A 19,087-nucleotide genomic window follows, 5' to 3' on the forward strand; every position below is an offset into this window, starting at 1 on the left:
GTATGACCGGTATAAACTGATACTACATGAATGACCGGTATACAATGATACTACATGTATGACCGGTATAAACTGATACCACATGTATGACCGGTATACAATGATACTACATGTATGACCGGTATACAATGATACTACATGTATGACCGGTATAAACTGATACTACATGTATGACCGGTATAAACTGATACTACATGTATGACCGGTATAAACTGATACTACATGTATGACCGGTATAAACTGATAATGCATGTATGACCGGTATACAATGATACTACATGTATGACCGGTATGAAATGATACTACATATATGACCAGTATAAACTGATACAACATGTATGACCGGTATAAACTGATACTACATGTATGACCGGTATACACTGATACTACATGTATGACCGGTATAAACTGATACCACATGTATGACCGGTATACAATGATACTACATGTATGACCTGTATAAACTGATACTACATGTATGACTAGTATACAATGATACTACATGTATGACCGGTATACAATGATACTACATGTATGACCGGTATACAATGATACTACATGTATGACTGGTATAGACTGATACTACATGTATGACCGGTATAAAGTGATACTGCATTTATGACCAGTATACAATGATACTACATGTATGACCGGTATACACTGAAAATACATGTATGACCGGTATACAATGATACTACATGTATGACCGGTATAAACTGATACTACATGTATGACCGGTATACAATGATACTACATGTATGACCGGTATATAATGATACTACATGTATGACCGCTATGAAATGATACTACATGTATGACCGGTATAAACTGATACTACATGTATGACCGGTATAAACTGATACTGCATGTATGACCGGTATACAATGATACTACATGTATGACCGGTATAAACTGACACTACATGTATGACCGGTATACAATGATACTACATGTATGACCGGTATAAACTGATACTGCATGTATGACCGGTATACAATGATACTACATGTATGACCGGTATACAATGATACTACATGTATGACCGGTATACAATGATACTACATGTATGACCGGTATAAACTGACACTACATGTATGACCGGTATACAATGATACTACATGTATGACCGGTATAAACTGATACTGCATGTATGACCGGTATACAATGATACTACATGTATGACCGGTATAAACTGATACTACATGTATGACCGGTATACAATGATACTACATGTATGACCGGTATAAACTGATACTACATGTATGACCGGTATGAACTGATACTATATGTATGACCGGTATAAACTGATACTACATGTATGACCGGTATACAATGATACTACATGTATGACCGGTATAAACTGATACTATATGTATGACCGGTATAAACTGATACTATATGTATGACCGGTATAAACTGATACTACATGTATGACCGGTATAAACTGATACTACATGTATGACCGGTATGAACTGATACTATATGTATGACCGGTATAAACTGATACTACATGTATGACCGGTATACAATGATACAACATGTATGACCGGTATACAATGATACTACATGTATGACCGGTATACAATGATACTACATGTATGACCGGTATACAATGATACTACATGTATGACCGGTATAAACTGATACTACATGTATGACCAGTATAAACTGATACTACATGAATGACCGGTATACAATGATACTACATGTATGACCGGTATAAACTGATACCACATGTATGACCGGTATACAATGATACTACATGTATGACCGGTATACAATGATACTACATGTATGACCGGTATAAACTGATACTACATGTATGACCGGTATAAACTGATACTACATGTATGACCGGTATAAACTGATACTACATGTATGACCGGTATAAACTGATAATGCATGTATGACCGGTATACAATGATACTACATGTATGACCGGTATGAAATGATACTACATATATGACCAGTATAAACTGATACAACATGTATGACCGGTATAAACTGATACTACATGTATGACCGGTATACACTGATACTACATGTATGACCGGTATAAACTGATACCACATGTATGACCGGTATACAATGATACTACATGTATGACCTGTATAAACTGATACTACATGTATGACTAGTATACAATGATACTACATGTATGACCGGTATACAATGATACTACATGTATGACCGGTATACAATGATACTACATGTATGACTGGTATAAACTGATACTACATGTATGACCGGTATAAAGTGATACTGCATTTATGACCAGTATACAATGATACTACATGTATGACCGGTATACACTGAAAATACATGTATGACCGGTATACAATGATACTACATGTATGACCGGTATAAACTGATACTACATGTATGACCGGTATACAATGATACTACATGTATGACCGGTATATAATGATACTACATGTATGACCGCTATGAAATGATACTACATGTATGACCGGTATAAACTGATACTACATGTATGACCGGTATAAACTGATACTGCATGTATGACCGGTATACAATGATACTACATGTATGACCGGTATAAACTGACACTACATGTATGACCGGTATACAATGATACTACATGTATGACCGGTATAAACTGATACTGCATGTATGACCGGTATACAATGATACTACATGTATGACCGGTATACAATGATACTACATGTATGACCGGTATAAACTGATACTACATGTATGACCGGTATACAATGATACTACATGTATGACCGGTATAAACTGATACTACATGTATGACCGGTATACAATGATACTAAATGTATGACCGGTATAAACTGATACTACATGTATGACCGGTATACAATGATACTACATGTATGACCGGTATACAATGATACTACATGTATGACCGGTATAAACTGATACTACATGTATGACCGGTAATCAATGATACTACATGTATGACTGGTATACAATGATGCTACATGTATGACTGGTATACAATGGTACTACATGTATGACCGGTATACAATGATACTACATATATGACCGGTATACAATGATACTACATGTATGACCGGTATACAATGATACTACATATATGACGGGTATAAACTGATACTACATATATGACCGGTATACAATGATACTACATGTATGACCGGTATACAATGATACTACATGTATGACCGGTATAAACTGATACTACATGTATGACCGGTATACAATGATACTACATGTATGACCGGTATACAATGATACTACATGTATGACCGGTATACAATGATACTACATGTATGACCGGTATAAACTGATACTACATGTATGACCGGTATACAATGATACTACATGTATGACCGGTATAAACTGATACTACATGTATGACCGGTATAAAATGATACTACATGTATTACCGGTATAAACTGATACTACGTGTATGACCGGTATACAATGATACTACATGTATGACCGGTATAAACTGATACTACATGTATGACCTGTATACAATGATACTACATGTATGACCGGTATGAAATGATACTACATATATGACCGGTATACAATGATACTACATGTATGACCGGTATACAATGATACTACATGTATGACCGGTATACAATGATACTACATGTATGACTGGTATACAATGATATACTACATGTATGACCGGTATACAATGATACTACATGTATGACCGGTATGAAATGAAGCTACAAGTATGACCGTTGTAAATAAATGCACCATATTAATTGCGTCCCGCTAATAACGTCGTTTAGTAGCGACTGAACGAAATGTAAAATGAAATCACGAAAACATGGAGTTGATGTTTAGCGATTTGACATATTTCATACATAATTATAATACTTGGTGGTATGACATATCAAGGATTTGCGGGAAGAAGGAAATATATCAGGTCGCTACTTTTATATATTACTTGTTAACGCTATGTCGCGGACTTGATATTTTCGTTATTTCGTTAAATGCCTTTACTTGCGAAAAGCATGACGGACGGCGAAATAAAAAAATGGGGAGGTAAGAGACCGTAACCCCTGGAGTATTGATGAGAATGTCCTGTTAACAGAGTTCCCCATCCATACATGTAGGCTTATATTCGTTTATTTTGAACAATATTTTATTTAAACACACTACATATTAGGCCTACAATACAATATTACATCTATCAATTTAATTATAATTCTGTCTCATCTTAGATCGATCTAAGTTCTTTTTCATTGCAGTTAAAAAACAATATCTATATCTATCTGAAAAAAATCGTTTTGTCAAAGAAAGCATAAAAGGGATAGAATTGAACATAATTTCACTGGACTAAATTTATATACTGTGATTGAATTTTGATAATTGTACAGTAATATATAAGGTGTTGGGAGAGCAGATGTTAGATTTAGGCCTATCTCCTGCCTCACACAGCACCTGTTAGTCTGGCAGGCAGTTGATAGACCTAGCGTCCCGAGTCTCATAACACAGCGAAGGAAGCATTCGGGATAACTCGGAGTCTTTCCATCGATTTCGGAAAGTTTCGGAGCGACATCTGTCAGACTGGTTGAAAGTCATGCCGGTGCTCAGTCTGCTGAACAGCTGAAGAAATGTGATTTGTGCAATAAGATGAATATTGACGACGAGGAAATTCGTTGAGCAGACGAAGGGATGCCTAGTTGGCGCCCGGATTGCTTTAGGGGCTCCGTTCATGAGCCTGGTAAGTTTGTTTACTTTGCACACAATTTGTTCAAGATTGCAAGTCTTGTGTTGTTGATCATTTGAAAAGATGGCGGGTGTTCTGAACTTATGTGATTACACCGATCTTCTGTTGTAGACGCTATTAAGAAGCATGTTTGAAGGGATATGCCAATGTCTTCTAAGACATATTTATTGTTTTTATTAATTTGACACAGTTTACGCAGTTAATAGATTTACATATTGAGTTTTAAACTTACGGAGGTCCTTATTTACATGCACATCAGTTGTTTGGGACAGGTAACTCTGCAACACGTGTAACTCTTCGACAATATATACAGTCTATCGTATTGCTTCAAATGATTTTGGTAAAGTAATAATGTAAGTTATGTAACTACAGGTATGATATGCATCAGTCATGATCGGACTCCAATATATTTTCACTGACAGGCTGAAAGCAATGTTGAATGCTGTGATTAAAAAAGCCATCTGTCAACATACATTAATTCTAGAGTTATGAGTCCGGTCTATCATGATCACTTCACTGTTGAAAGAAATCAGTAGAATTAAATACAGTTGATAATTCGAACTAATCATCCAGGAAAAATATACCATGACAATTGCAATACATATGTATACCAATACCAATGAAACGATACTGATAGTAAAATCAGTAAAATCTCCATTTTCATTTATTATCTATATATAGCTAGGACATGTATATGGTGTCATTTTACTTGCTTACTTCAATATCAGTCGCTCGTGATAATTTGATAAGAGTATAAAACAGCTGGTCCATTTCATAAGAAAACTCATCCTTTACCTTTATTTTCAAATGCCAAATTAGAACAATTTTCATCATGGGAAGCACTAGAATGTCAAGCTATATTGTAACAATTGTTAATAATGGGGAAAACGCTGTAAGCAAACAAACTGGCACCTCTATTTTATGTTTCCACCGACCATCACGGGAGCCACTTTTGTTTTGACTCTTCGAATTCACTGCTGTACAGTATTTTCATATTTTTCATGTTAAGTTAATTATATAAATTTTTGCTACGACAACATAAGATAGGCAATCAAAAAGTGATTAAAATCTTAAGTCACTTATTGATTTCTGATTTTACATTTCAATGCACAACTAAAATGAAACATTTGGATACGAAACTATGAGTAAAGCTATATATAGGTTCGATATGTTTGCATCAAAGTGGCAGTGAAGTTGCTACACCATTTTGGGAAGTGTTTGAAACATTTATTGAATGAAATAACAGTTTTTGTCAGTATATGCTTTATGTCAGATTTTAATGTTTTGATTCTTGTAAATATCAATAAGGATATATATGTACCGGTATATATTTTAAAAATGAGTACATATCCTCATTTTGAGAAACAAGAATCAGAACAGTACAGTACCACGCACCAGTATCCAATCCTATAGCTATAGATCCAATTATCCCAAAAAATACATGGAAGAGGATTACCTTATATAATTAATTAGTATTGAAGGAGTAGTGAAAAATATTTATCCTACCTGCGCATGCTCTGGTCCTTTAATTAGTGACCTCTTGCTGTCCGAGCATACATCCTGTCATTAGGCTAAAAGGGAAAATATTCTACCATTCAGTATTATAATCATGCGGAGACCTAACTACCAGTATATCAAGGCTTTATAAAGTTTGGGCCTTTTTGCCTCATTTTGGTGGTTTGGGAAAGATATTTTCAGGAGGTTACTGCAAATTTTTGAATTTATCTTCTTATTTCAATTTGAAATGAGGCCCATTAATATCAGCCCCGAAAATCCCTTTGGCCTGCAGCACACATATAGATAATATAAGCTCTCCACTTTTACACTATAATCCCTTCATCACTTCCCTGAAGACAACCATGTCTTAGGTTCTTTACGTCCAAGCTTGAAGGAACCCTCTCAAGATCCTATAGCTGGTCAATTCTTTGGTGGTGATATTTGTTCTTAAATTTTGAGGATCTAATTAAAGTTTCCAAAACTGTAGAAATTCAGGTGAAGTTGATATGGCATTTATATATCAGATCAAAAAGTGGAGAAGCGAGTCAACTAATTGAATTTAACAAGACTTTACAATGATATAATGATATATATGCAGACCAAACAGCCAAACCTTTCCTCTTGGCTCTTTTAGGGGCTGCAGTGGCGAGTGGTTAAGGTGTCTCAACACTTTATCATTAGCCCTCCACCTCTGGGTGGCAAGTTCGAAACCCACATGGGGCAGTTGCCTGGTACTGCATGACTGAAGGTCGGTGGTTTTTCTCCGGGTATACTCCGACTTTCCTCCACCTCCAAAACCAGGGCTGAGGCACGCCCTTAAATGATCATCACCCTGGCTGTTAATAGGATGGTAAACAAAATAAAACAAAACTTGGCCCTTTGTTTTAGATCATATTGAAGCGTTTCATTTTTAGCTACAGGCTAGACCTCATTAGGGACCATTCTAAGTTGACAGATTAGGAATGAGAGCTAGTGTTGAAGGTCACTTGTTCAAACTCATGACATATAGTTTAAGTAGTTTAATTTACAGAGTATCTTCAATTATTGGTGAATTTTAGATTCACTTCAGTCAAAAAATAGAGCACATCAAATAAATGCTGAAGGTCATGAAAACCTTTATCTTACACTGTAATCAAATGATTAATCAATGATTTCCTTTTACAGATTATGAAAATAATTTCTTACTTATTCTGCAATTTGCATGTTATATAGCTGAAGGTTTTCCAAAAGCTCCAAAAGTTCGATTTCTTCCACCACAAAACTAATGAACAGCCATTATTGATCTAGATGTGTGCTTCATTTCAAAACTGTCAGATATCATCTGTGGCTTGTTGGAATGTCTAGATCTCAGGACATTGATTTTACATAGGAGGATGTATCTAGTGATTTTGGCTTGAGTCCAAATTGAAGGAAATTGTTAAAAAAAAAAGAGAACTTGTATGTCAAATGTAATTCTGTGCAGTTGTGATAAACTACTGTATATTACAAATAATTGTATATTGCATAATATTGATTACATAAGTAATTAAAATTTGATGGCAATACATAATACAAAGTACAAACATACAGTACATAACCAACAATATAAGAAGATCGAGTATATACGTATATTACATAAAAAAATGTACATGTGTATGGTCGTCTTTAACATACACATTTTATTTTGATTACTATATAAACATCTCACGTTATCTTTGATTTTCGAGTTTGCTTCCTGAAAAGTACAGCATTAAGGGCAAGAAAAAAGGTACAAATACATACATGTATTATGTTTTACCATATAACAAAATTACAAATTTGTAATTTTTGGAGCACATTCTTGTTTAACTTTAATACAGTAATGCAGTTGGTAACCATCAAAGAGTTCCAATCGAATTGAGAGTTAGATTAGGTCCAGCTTTAACTCAGGATGAGCATTGATCAGTTGACTAGTCTGTACAAGTTTCTGTATCCTATATATATGCACTTAAATTGTCTTCATATATATCAATAAAGTAAGTCTAAGACGAGATGTGGGAAGGCACATATCAGAAGGAATTCTGCCATGTAATTTTAATCTTTAATCTCCTTAGTTCATACCATCAGACTGTTGCTTAGTAGCAAACAGCATTGGGCTTCTGATTGTGACTTATAATACAGTACATTATATATAACCCCAAGAATGAAAACTTAGATAAGCCCGACCTTCACCTCTATCAGACTCCTCCTGCAAGTCTTACTACATGATATATATGTTGCAGCAGAAGCACAGTGATGCTATATATCTGCACTTTCCTTAAAAAGGAGCTTTTTCACTCGTAAATTATGACAACTGTATTATTAGCTCCCCTGCCCAATGGACAAGTGATCATGAGCTTATGCTGTGGTATAGGCGTCTGTCATCTGACGGTCGGTTCATCTGCCTGTCTGTCCAGCGGCAACTTCTACCTTTATAAACAATTAACAACTAAGTTTGTTCAAATAAATGATCATGATTCAAGGCCATAGGGATCAAATAGGCCAAAATCATTACATTAAACTTCTATCTTCTCAATAAACAATGGGCCCAGGACTTAGTATTACAATTAGCCAATCCTTGTACAAATGCTAGTTACTCAATATCATGCAGTAAAGCGCTGCTAGCCCATTCCCACTTCCTACTTTGAGTTGTTAAGTTGACCCCCCCCCCCCTGGCATATATTACAGAATAAATACTGTACACTATTCTTATGAAATATCATATTATATTTTATTGATGTAAATGGTAGGACTAGGTTGTTTTTAACAAGATTTCGTGAAGCAATAACAAGTTTATGATACATTATTTATATATTAAAAGTGGTGGACCAAAGGCCTCAGGGAGATTTGTTGATACATGTATATCTTAATGTGGAAAGAAGAAAAAAAAGAAACATTTTCATGTATTCCCTATCTGTGTACATGTCTGTACAGCTGTAGTTTATATTAATTAACTACTTAATGCACATGTAATTAAAACTCTACTGATGTGTATACAGGCTGTAGCAAGGATGAGAATTGGCCTAACCATCTAATGAAAATATTAAAATTCCAGAGAAATTGTAGAAAGGCCAGCATGTTTCATTTAGTGTGTATAGTTATATGATGTAGTGTGTATGTCTGTCTGGGGACTGGTATTAGTTGAGCCTTAATTTACACAGCTGTGATCTGTGTCTCCCTCAGCCTGTCATTAAACTCCCATTTCTCTGGTCTTTATTGACCAATTCAGATTACTGCCATACATATAATTGCATTCAGTGTTATTGGTTGTATGGTATTGGTAAGAGTTGGAAGTTCCTTCGCCATGATGGTCTCTGGTGTATCAACTTAAAGCATATACTTTACACAGATACACACATTTGTGCTGTGTAGCTATTCCAGACAATATAATGAATTATGATGTAATGTTTGAATTTCGTAATGTGTCATTGATTATCGGGGCATGTCTTCTTCATACATGAAATATTGTAAGTTTGTAGCCACAAGCATGACAGTAAAATGATATTTTGGGTCACATTCACAATGCAAGGAATTTATAACCTTTATAGATATAGCGATGTTGGTTAACAAATTTTATTTCTAAAAAAAAAAGGGAAAGATACTCAGTAGAAAAGCATTCTCCAAACTAAAACTAACGTGGTCAATATTAATATTGGAAAATATAAAAGTCTGTATTATACAAATACATGTATAGAATTATATGATTGATACATGGTTATATTAACCTAATTATATGAGAAGAAATATTGACTGGGGATGAAGTATGAGATCAATAGTTTTTCTTAGATCGATATAAACATTTATTGACTGATATTAAAATGCTATAAATGCTTAATTATTTTTCTTGAGTTTTTGGGAAATTGACTAGTGGGAGGAGTTGGATGATACAAAATTTAAAGTCGGAATTACATTTAACGAAAATGTACTCATTTGAATCATGAAACCATTTCAGATTGATGATAACTTGACATAACAATGAAAACAGATCCGATAAAATAAGATATTGATATAACCCTTATTACGTATGTATTGATTACATAACACATAATTCTAGTTATTGGCAAGGTCCATCTATACTTAATAAAGTAATTACTACCAGTAATATAATCGCACTAATATTGCTGAGCTGATATGATCCAAATGAAATTGAGATTGATATCTCAATTTCCTTGTTGAGTACGGTACCACCTTTTTGTGCTAATTAATTATCTATTTATATAACAGTTTAGATTGTATGTCTGCATGGCCTTACTTGTCACATACATTATAAGTCCTAGATATAAACCTACAAAGTGTCATCATTTATGTGTTCAAAGGTAATCAAGAGAGTATTATTATTAATCAATTTATTTCTAACTATCACTATATACATCAGCACTTAAAAGATTTATTGAGATGTTATATCTTCCTGTCATCAATCCTTTGTGAAGCCATCACCTATTGTTAAAAAAAAAATATGAGATTGATAATGACATTTGATGTTATAACTTACACCCAACACAAATTTGGTGAATGTAGCTGGTAACATGGCATCTTAAATTGAACTTCCTTTTTTTTCTACACTCATCTAAATTTGAGTATTTTGATGTGGCTTTGTCTGTCCATATCTACCAGATGTAGATGTTTGTTTGTCTGGAGATGTGTGATTTTCAACCAATCTCTTTAAAACTTAGTATATACTCTATACTTGTGTTTCCTTGAACAGCATTTTGCTTCAACTATTTTTGCAAAAGTTATATATAATTATTGCCCTTTGTTTATTTCAGTGTTTTTTTTTGTTTGTTTGGATATCAACATTTTTCAAGTGATCATTTTAGAAACTTTAGAGCTTATAATCATGATATGTAGTTGTGTTTCCAAGAACGGCATTTTGATTGGACTGTTTTAGCAAAACTTAATTTTATTGCATCTAATTAAAAAATAAATTCTTTCTTTGTAGGTTTTTATATCGATCACATAAGGAATTCAGACTTTTTCTACGTATATTTTCGCACTGCCATTTTGATCAGACAGTTATATTAATCTTAAGCTTTTATTTCAATATTATATAAATTAACTGATAATATACTAATATAGATTAAATATGCATATCTTTTTGGCATGAGATGGGTTTGCATTGTTGCACTGTCTTGCAGTACACTTGTTAAACATGTAGACATGTTAGTTTTTATGGTCAATGTATTAGCTAAAACTCATCTGCTGATTTAAATGAAATCCATTCAGCTTTGTTGTCATGGCTACTGTGATGGTGAAGCTAAACTAATGCGATTTGATTTCCCACTTCTACGATTTATTATATTGGATATCGCTATAGAAACAGCAAAGACCTAATGTGCTGTACGGGTGATTGATCCAACATAGTGAATTCTATTATTAACTGTACGATGTAGTACTGTTTGGAATATTTCTGATTTATTTTTCATTTAATTCCATTGCCTCCTGCTTTCCTGGATATGATTAGTATTCTATATCATTGGCGCTTTATTGAAATTTGGCATGTGTCTGGTGTCACATGGTGATAATAGGATAGATTTCATTTCAAGCTGATTAGGTATATTGTATTATGAATGCTACCTGTGTTATAAAGCACGCCAGCGTCTGTCGCAGCCGGCAGTGTCTGTCACACCTTGGCTTTTGTTTGGAGGTGTTTTGATTTGATTCAGATCTCAACACACAATTTTAATATTTACACTCTAGATCCATTTGTAAGATATTTGTCTTGATTTGGTAAGAAAGTGAGTGACCGCTTTCACCCTAGGCCTGTACATGACAATAATGTGATCCTTTGTTAAGTTGATTCAGTGGGAAGGGGCCGGCCGGGGCATGAACATATTTTTTTGTTTTCTTTACAGTAAATTTTGATTTGGTATGTTGTTTTTGACAGTAGTGTTGAGAATGTTGCTGGTATCAAATTTTAGAGGCTAAAAATGCAAAACATTGTAATTGCTTTACCATCCTATATGTGTAGCTTATATTTTATTAACGCTTGAACTCATGAATGGACAACCAGGCCGCACACATCAGACAGCTGGGAAAGTTGTAAAACATGACAGCTAATGGTCTTTGCTGTCCTATCTATGTAAAGTAAAACCCCAAGAGTGTAATCTTAAGGACTGTATCATGTGATCATCTTCAAAAATCTTCATATCAGTTAGGTCATGTCTCCGTATAAGTGTTACGGAGAGGATAACAAAGAACTTGAGTCATGTTTTCAGACCATCACACACCAATTTGTGCTGGTATTGTATGCTGTTTGAAAGCTTTTCACAATAAACCTCCCCAAATTTTCTGTCTATTTAGAAAGGCATTTGTCAGATGTTAATTAGCCATGAATGTACATGAATTGATGTGCTGGTGAATTCTTACACTACTTTCATACCACTTTAGACATGATTAGTGGTTAATTATTGTGATACACTGTTTCTTTAATGTTGTAGTGATGACATGACAGTGTGTAAATTAAAGTGAACCTATAATTTCATTCATTTGTGTTTCTGGAAACAATGATTAATTACCCTATACTAGATCATATTGCGTATACATGATTAAAAGAAAACAACAACAACATTGTACTTGTAGTAATTCAATATGTGTGAAATGAAGAGCAATTTTGAGCAGTTGTAAATAGCAAGTTAGACTTGAGCTGTCTCAAGAATGTTAAAATAATCAATTCAAGAAAATTGGGTTTATAATTTTGATTCTTTGAAATGTCCAATTACTTCAGACAAGGGGCGGTAAGCTTGCTGGGCAGTTCGCTTGCTGGGCAGTTCTTTGCAAAAACTTGGATTGGTATATAGCCAGCAGTCTAAACTAAATTTTAAAGGCATATGGCACGGGGAAAGCTTAAATGGAAATCCTTGTCTCAAGGAGATTGTTACTTACATTGAGGTCCATTCATGATCAGCAGTGATCACAAACAGGATACATTCCTATCTAATTGGTACCCATTTGAAAATGGCTGTGTTTACTGTAACCAGTTGGTGAGGAAACATTACTAAATACCATAGTATTGAAAGTTTGAAAAGGATTACTGTATTCCAGAAATGAATAAAAAAATGTTCGGACATTTTGGTAGGATAAGTATCACTTATCTGATTGTCTGTATTACAAAACCGCTTTTGTATTGTACATTATGTACACATGGTTACAGATATACTACAGATCTGTGGGTAATATAGGTCTGGATCTAGGAGTTTTACAGTTTAGATATATCCTTCTGGTTTACATTTGATGTTTATAAAAACAAAATGACACAGTAATTATAAATAGATTATCATAAGAAGGTGATATAAGTTTATAATAATATAATCATGTGATGCATAATTGCATATATATATAGGTATACATATACATGTATATGCATAGAATGTTAATCACTGTAACTTGTTTATCTATGTCGACTTATTCATCTCGTAATCGTCTTCACCAGATGAGCTCCTGATGGTGACGTTTAGGATGTATTTGTAATGACAAGGTATGTACATATACACAGTGCACAAACGTTGTTAACCAGTACACCTGGAAACAAAAACACAATATTTGGTCTAATTGAAACAATGCAGTATTCTTCGGTGGTATGAGTTAATTAAGAAGCTAAGGGCCAGGCCAGCTTCGTGTCTGTACATGGGAGAGGGCAGAGATGAAGGCTAATTACTACACACAGCCTGTCGGAAACTAGCAGTTCCACACCATGAGATGTGAAATGTACAGTACCACAAAACTGCTTCCCAGATCTGTTTTGTACAGCTTCTATAGCCTTAATCCACACACCGCTCCTCAAGACCTAGTGTTGTACTTTGTAGCTTTATAACTCTACCCATATCCTCATCTTCTCTCCCGATCTTACTGACCCCTTGTCCTGTCTCCTCATCCTCGTGGGTATACAGATAGTTAAATCAAGAGAATTTTGATACTTAATAAGCTTCTTCAAAAAGGAATGTGATGTTTACCGAATTGTAAGCTGGATGAATACCTATGCAAATTTAAACTGGTTGATGTATAACAATGTACATGCTTTTATGTTGAACTTTAAATTTTAATTTAATTTCATAAGAAAATTTGTAAGCATGGATTCATTATGGAATCACCATTATCCATTTACCTGGTGTCAATTAAAAAAAAAATTATCATGAACTTTGATTACTGATGTCATGTATGCTTCATATTGATTTTATAGGGGTTGGATTAATATAGCATTACATGTATATATCGAAGTCTGTCAGTCTGAATCTGATATGGATGAAAACATGTCCAAATCAATAAACGTTTGTTACCTTTTCATATAAAGGAATTGAATAGTTTTGGGCAAAGTATACAGAGATCACAATGAAAATATGTGAATATGAATGATATGTGGTAATATAGCCAGACACTTTAAATGTTTTGGACACTTGGATGTCCGCCATCTATAGATAGACCATGGAGTATGTTACGTTTGATGTTATAGACACCAGAATATTTTAACTCCAGTATAAAACACAAATTCTGTTTCATCTTCTGTAAACTGAAACCATCCTTCTAAAATTGGCCCATTATCCATTTTAATGAAGCAGAACATCTGAAAAAAACTGAAGTACCTATATACAATGTCAGCATCCATATAATTATATGTGTATATATGTTGATGTGGAAATGTTGGTCAATCTAGTCCATAATTATTTTTTGCCAACATGTTACTGACAGTGTTTGTAATGTTAACATTCCCGAGTCAAAGTGTAATCTTCTGTGTCTGGCTTGTTATAATTCAGAATTTAACCATTCTCGTGTCAACATGCAGTCACAAACTTTATTGTGATGATCAAAATGTAGTTTTAACACCATCCTAACTATAACATTGTAGTTCAAATGTAATTTGTAAGCAGTAAATTGCTGACATTCATAACGGAATTCCAATATGATTTCAAATTTGGCTGATTATGTACAATTTGTCTGTACAGAGAAGAAAAAAAACCCAGAACACGCAAGTTTTACACCTACATCACTCATGAAAAAAAGGAGAAATGTCTTACACGATTCCTCAACCAATGTTCCAGCAGCCTCACTGCTTATGTCTACCATTTTTGTCTGAAAACAAAAACAAAACATTTCTGTTAAAGCATTTATAGTCCAAGATAATAAAACACATTTGGTGAAAACCTGTTAGCGTGGTCCAATGCCTTAATTCCACCTATAGCTAGGTAATCTTTAACTATGTAAGTTGTGTAATACTGTATACGTATGTTGTTTACTGTCTCCTACCAGTGTACGAGCTACCCCACTAAATCCGACAGACCCTGTCTGGAGAGATTTTTATCTCAGTCAGGCGCATGTTCCAACAAACTTAGGATGTTGTAGACAGAATACAAATGATCAGCTGATATCTGTTTTTAACATTCACAGTAAACCTAATGTCAAAGGAGAAGAAGTGTACCGTATATGTCTGTGGGATGCTTAAATTCAGACTCGGAATTTATGTACAAAGAGATGGCCTAGTTTGATATAGATTTCTGTTTCTTATGATAATTTTAAATTGATTTTTAACCAAGATTTACTTTTCATTATGCATATGATACACCTATATCTTATGATTGCCACTTTTACATAATATACAGTTTACCATATTAAACCTAATAATTGAGTGAATCTGTCAATAAGTGTGCTCTGGCAGCTCATGAACACCTTTTTTCTGGTAAAGAGGAATCCAGTGCACTTACTTAAAGTCCATGAAAATGTTGCTTTAATGCGGCCATGTAAATTGCTGATATCAGATACAGTCTGATAACTGTTGTGAGAGTGACATATATAGAAACAATATTTCTAGATAGAAGACCAACCCAGATTTCACAATTATTAGAAAATTATAATCCCTGAAAATGGTATGTATTAAACATGTCCCTTTTGTGAGCACACTTAACTCTGGTTTATTTGGTCAAATACAGCATACAACAGTCAACTATATATCTACATATAATAATGTATGTCATTACTGCAGCTGGTATATAGACTACATTTACATACGTAACAAATAGGTATTTTACAGTATAAATACCATCCTGTCATTTGGTTTATATATGACAGTAAATATTTTGCTTACTTTGTCACAAGTTATATCAATAATAACTGGAGATGGTTGATATAATGTTGGGTTAGATGTAAACAGCAGTGTTATCAGCAGGATACAAACCAACCAAAGTTCTTCAAATTGCTGAGCAAATTTTTCTATGTAAATGCCCAGGCTTCTGCATCTGATTTAGTATTTACAGAAAAAATAACATTAGCCCCCTACACTACTTTATCAACAAGGTGTAACACTCAAAAAGTCCAAAATGGGGGTGAGCTTCGATTCACTTTGAATTTCAGTTAAATCCGACTAAAATATCTAATGTGTATACGTACATACTTCAGTAATGTACCTTGGTTGAGAATACCTTCAATATCAACACATGTTGTCATTTTGTTGTGTGACAATGATTCAAAGATGAAAATGGACCAAAAGCGGCCGAGCTTTGCCAATTATGCATTGACTGGAACGGAAGTAGGCTTTGATATTGAAGAATTCTATACCATAAGGTACGATTCGAAATTATGTGCATGTTTGATGTCTTCATCAAATTTAACTCGAATCGAAGCTCACCCTCACTTCCAGACTTTTCAAGTGTCACACCTTTTTGATATCTAGTAGAGTGGGGGGCTAATATTGTTTCTGTAAATGCTTACCAGATGCCTGTAGTAAATGCTAGTTTTTTTTTATATCTGGATGGCCTTTTTGTGAAAAAATATTCGAAATGGGATGAAATTTTTCTGTAATTTGTATTTAACTATAATTTAATTCATCGGCCAAATATTGTCTCCAAAAAGAAAAAACCCCTGAAATGGGTACCCACTATTTGTCAGGAGTACGACTATATGTACAATGTATACATGTAGATGTACTTAATGGCCAATCAATTTCTGCATATAATTATAAGTTATGTCAGTGCAAGCAAGCTATAAGGCTGTTAGTAAGAAAGAAAGGCTTAAAAGTATATCTTTAAAGAAAATTAAATATTTGTTTTTAATTAATTCTATCTTTGATAACTCATCCAGAGTTAGACTAGAAAAATTAAAATTGCATGTAGTTATTATTCTTGCACTCAGCTAACCCTTGCTGACGTGCTGAGAGAGTTTGCTCTGATCTAACCTGTGATCAACAGGATTCAGAATTTTATCTTGAACTGGCAAAAAATTTAATCAATTCAGCAATCAGCATTCAAGATACCTTTTCAAAATATACACAAGATAATGTGAAATTGCAATTGGTGTCTTTGAAACTGATGTAGAAAACATTTTTTTTTTACATAAAATGAACTTTTAACAATGTTTTATCGGTTTAAATGGCAATACATATAGTGTGCTGATGTTTTGTTTAAGACACTAATAAATGCACTTAGATGTATAATGATCAAAAGTAATGTGAAATTCATTTTCTGTGAGAATCTGCATAATCTCACATTACATATCAGGTATATGAATAAGGTCCTGAAGCCAAGTTTCTAACCTGTCAGTAAAGCCCTGTATATTATTGGTATTACAAATTTTTTTGAGTTGATAGTTGTTTTATATTTATCTTTTAGTGGTATATTGACCTTTGCTGAGTGAAGTGGTCTACTGTTGGATGTATAAAGATGCTGACTCTTTCTCAGACTTCAGTAGCTGTTTTATACAAACCATTTGCCTAAGATGTAGATTATAAAGCTTTAACCATAGGATCACCTCAAATTATATAAGGATACTGATTACGTCTAGACTGAGATCACTGCCAAATACTTATCATGTAAATCAAATGTGACTTGTAGCCTGGCTGTAATTATCAAATTTTCAAGGTCATTTATTAGGTCTGCCAAGAGAAAATTCTAAGTCAAATCTTCTAAAATTATATACCTGTAGAGAAATATTGATGTGTTAATTACTTCTGAACAATAACTATATACTTAGTTCCAACTTGGCATCAACTTTACCCTTGACACATCTCCTTCTCATTGACAAAGAGTTAAAGGGTCATGATATTGTGCCAGTAGCAGGCTTGGATGAAGTGTGTTCATATGAATGATTTTGACTTACTTTCAAGGTTACAGGTGTTAAAATCTCTAAACAAGTTCTTCTCAAAGACCAAGACCCAGAGTCATGACATTTGGCCAGTCGTATGCTGAAATGAGGCTATCAAGAATTAATGACCTTTATCTACATGCAAGTTAATAGTTCTTAAATGTGTAAACCAGTAACCTACTTGCAAGGTCATAGGGGTCAAATGTGTAAAAATCTTTTAAAATTTAATTCCCTTCCCAATATCCAAAAGACCAAGGGACATATAATGGCCTACCAATTCTTACAAGTTACTTCAAATAAATGACCGTCTATAATTGCTTGTCTAGTAAAAACAAATAAATGACCGTCTATAATTGCTTGTCTAGTAAAAACAAAATAAGACTTGATAAGCCTATATCAGCACTAAATTGGGGATGATTTTTTTCCCCATGTACTGAATATAGTATATGATATTTATAATAAATTTGGTGTTAATGTTACATTTAAATTTAATTTCCACATTTATCGATTATAGCCAATTAACCAGCTGGTCAAATAATTATATAATCTCCCATCACAATCAATCATTAATTAAAAAGAACAAGTAACGATACTTTAGTAATGTTTAATAGTCCTCAATGTTGTGTAATGAATTAAAAGTGTGAGTACTAATGGACAAATGTAACTCTTAGTAAATTAATTATACACATGGAACTCTTATAATCAATTTGTTGTGATGTACATATTTCAGCAGTAGAGAACCTTTGCATTTTCACATACTCGCATTGTTTACAATTGATTTATATGTCACAGCCTTGGTGAAGTAGATAAGAAACTCCGGGTTTGGTT

The 19,087-nt window shown here is 33.8% G+C and overlaps 1 protein-coding gene across 3 annotated transcripts in view; it reads left to right on the forward strand.

Moving 5' to 3' along the window:
* Nucleotides 1-4,549: 4,549 nt before the first annotated feature.
* LOC117331677 (glutamate receptor-interacting protein 1-like) overlaps nt 4,550-19,087 on the forward strand; it is a 42,341-nt gene continuing 27,803 nt past the window's right edge. For all 3 annotated transcript variants that reach the window (XR_004533624.1, XR_004533623.1, XM_033890508.1), the window contains exon 1: nt 4,550-4,696. Coding sequence is in view for 1 of the 3 variants with exons in the window: in XM_033890508.1 (XP_033746399.1) it covers nt 4,648-4,696 (49 nt within the window). In the remaining 2 variants the exon portion in view is untranslated. The remainder of the gene's footprint in view (nt 4,697-19,087) is intronic.

Source organism: Pecten maximus, chromosome 7 (genome assembly GCF_902652985.1).
Source record: "Pecten maximus chromosome 7, xPecMax1.1, whole genome shotgun sequence".
Lineage (NCBI taxonomy): Eukaryota > Metazoa > Mollusca > Bivalvia > Pectinida > Pectinidae > Pecten > Pecten maximus.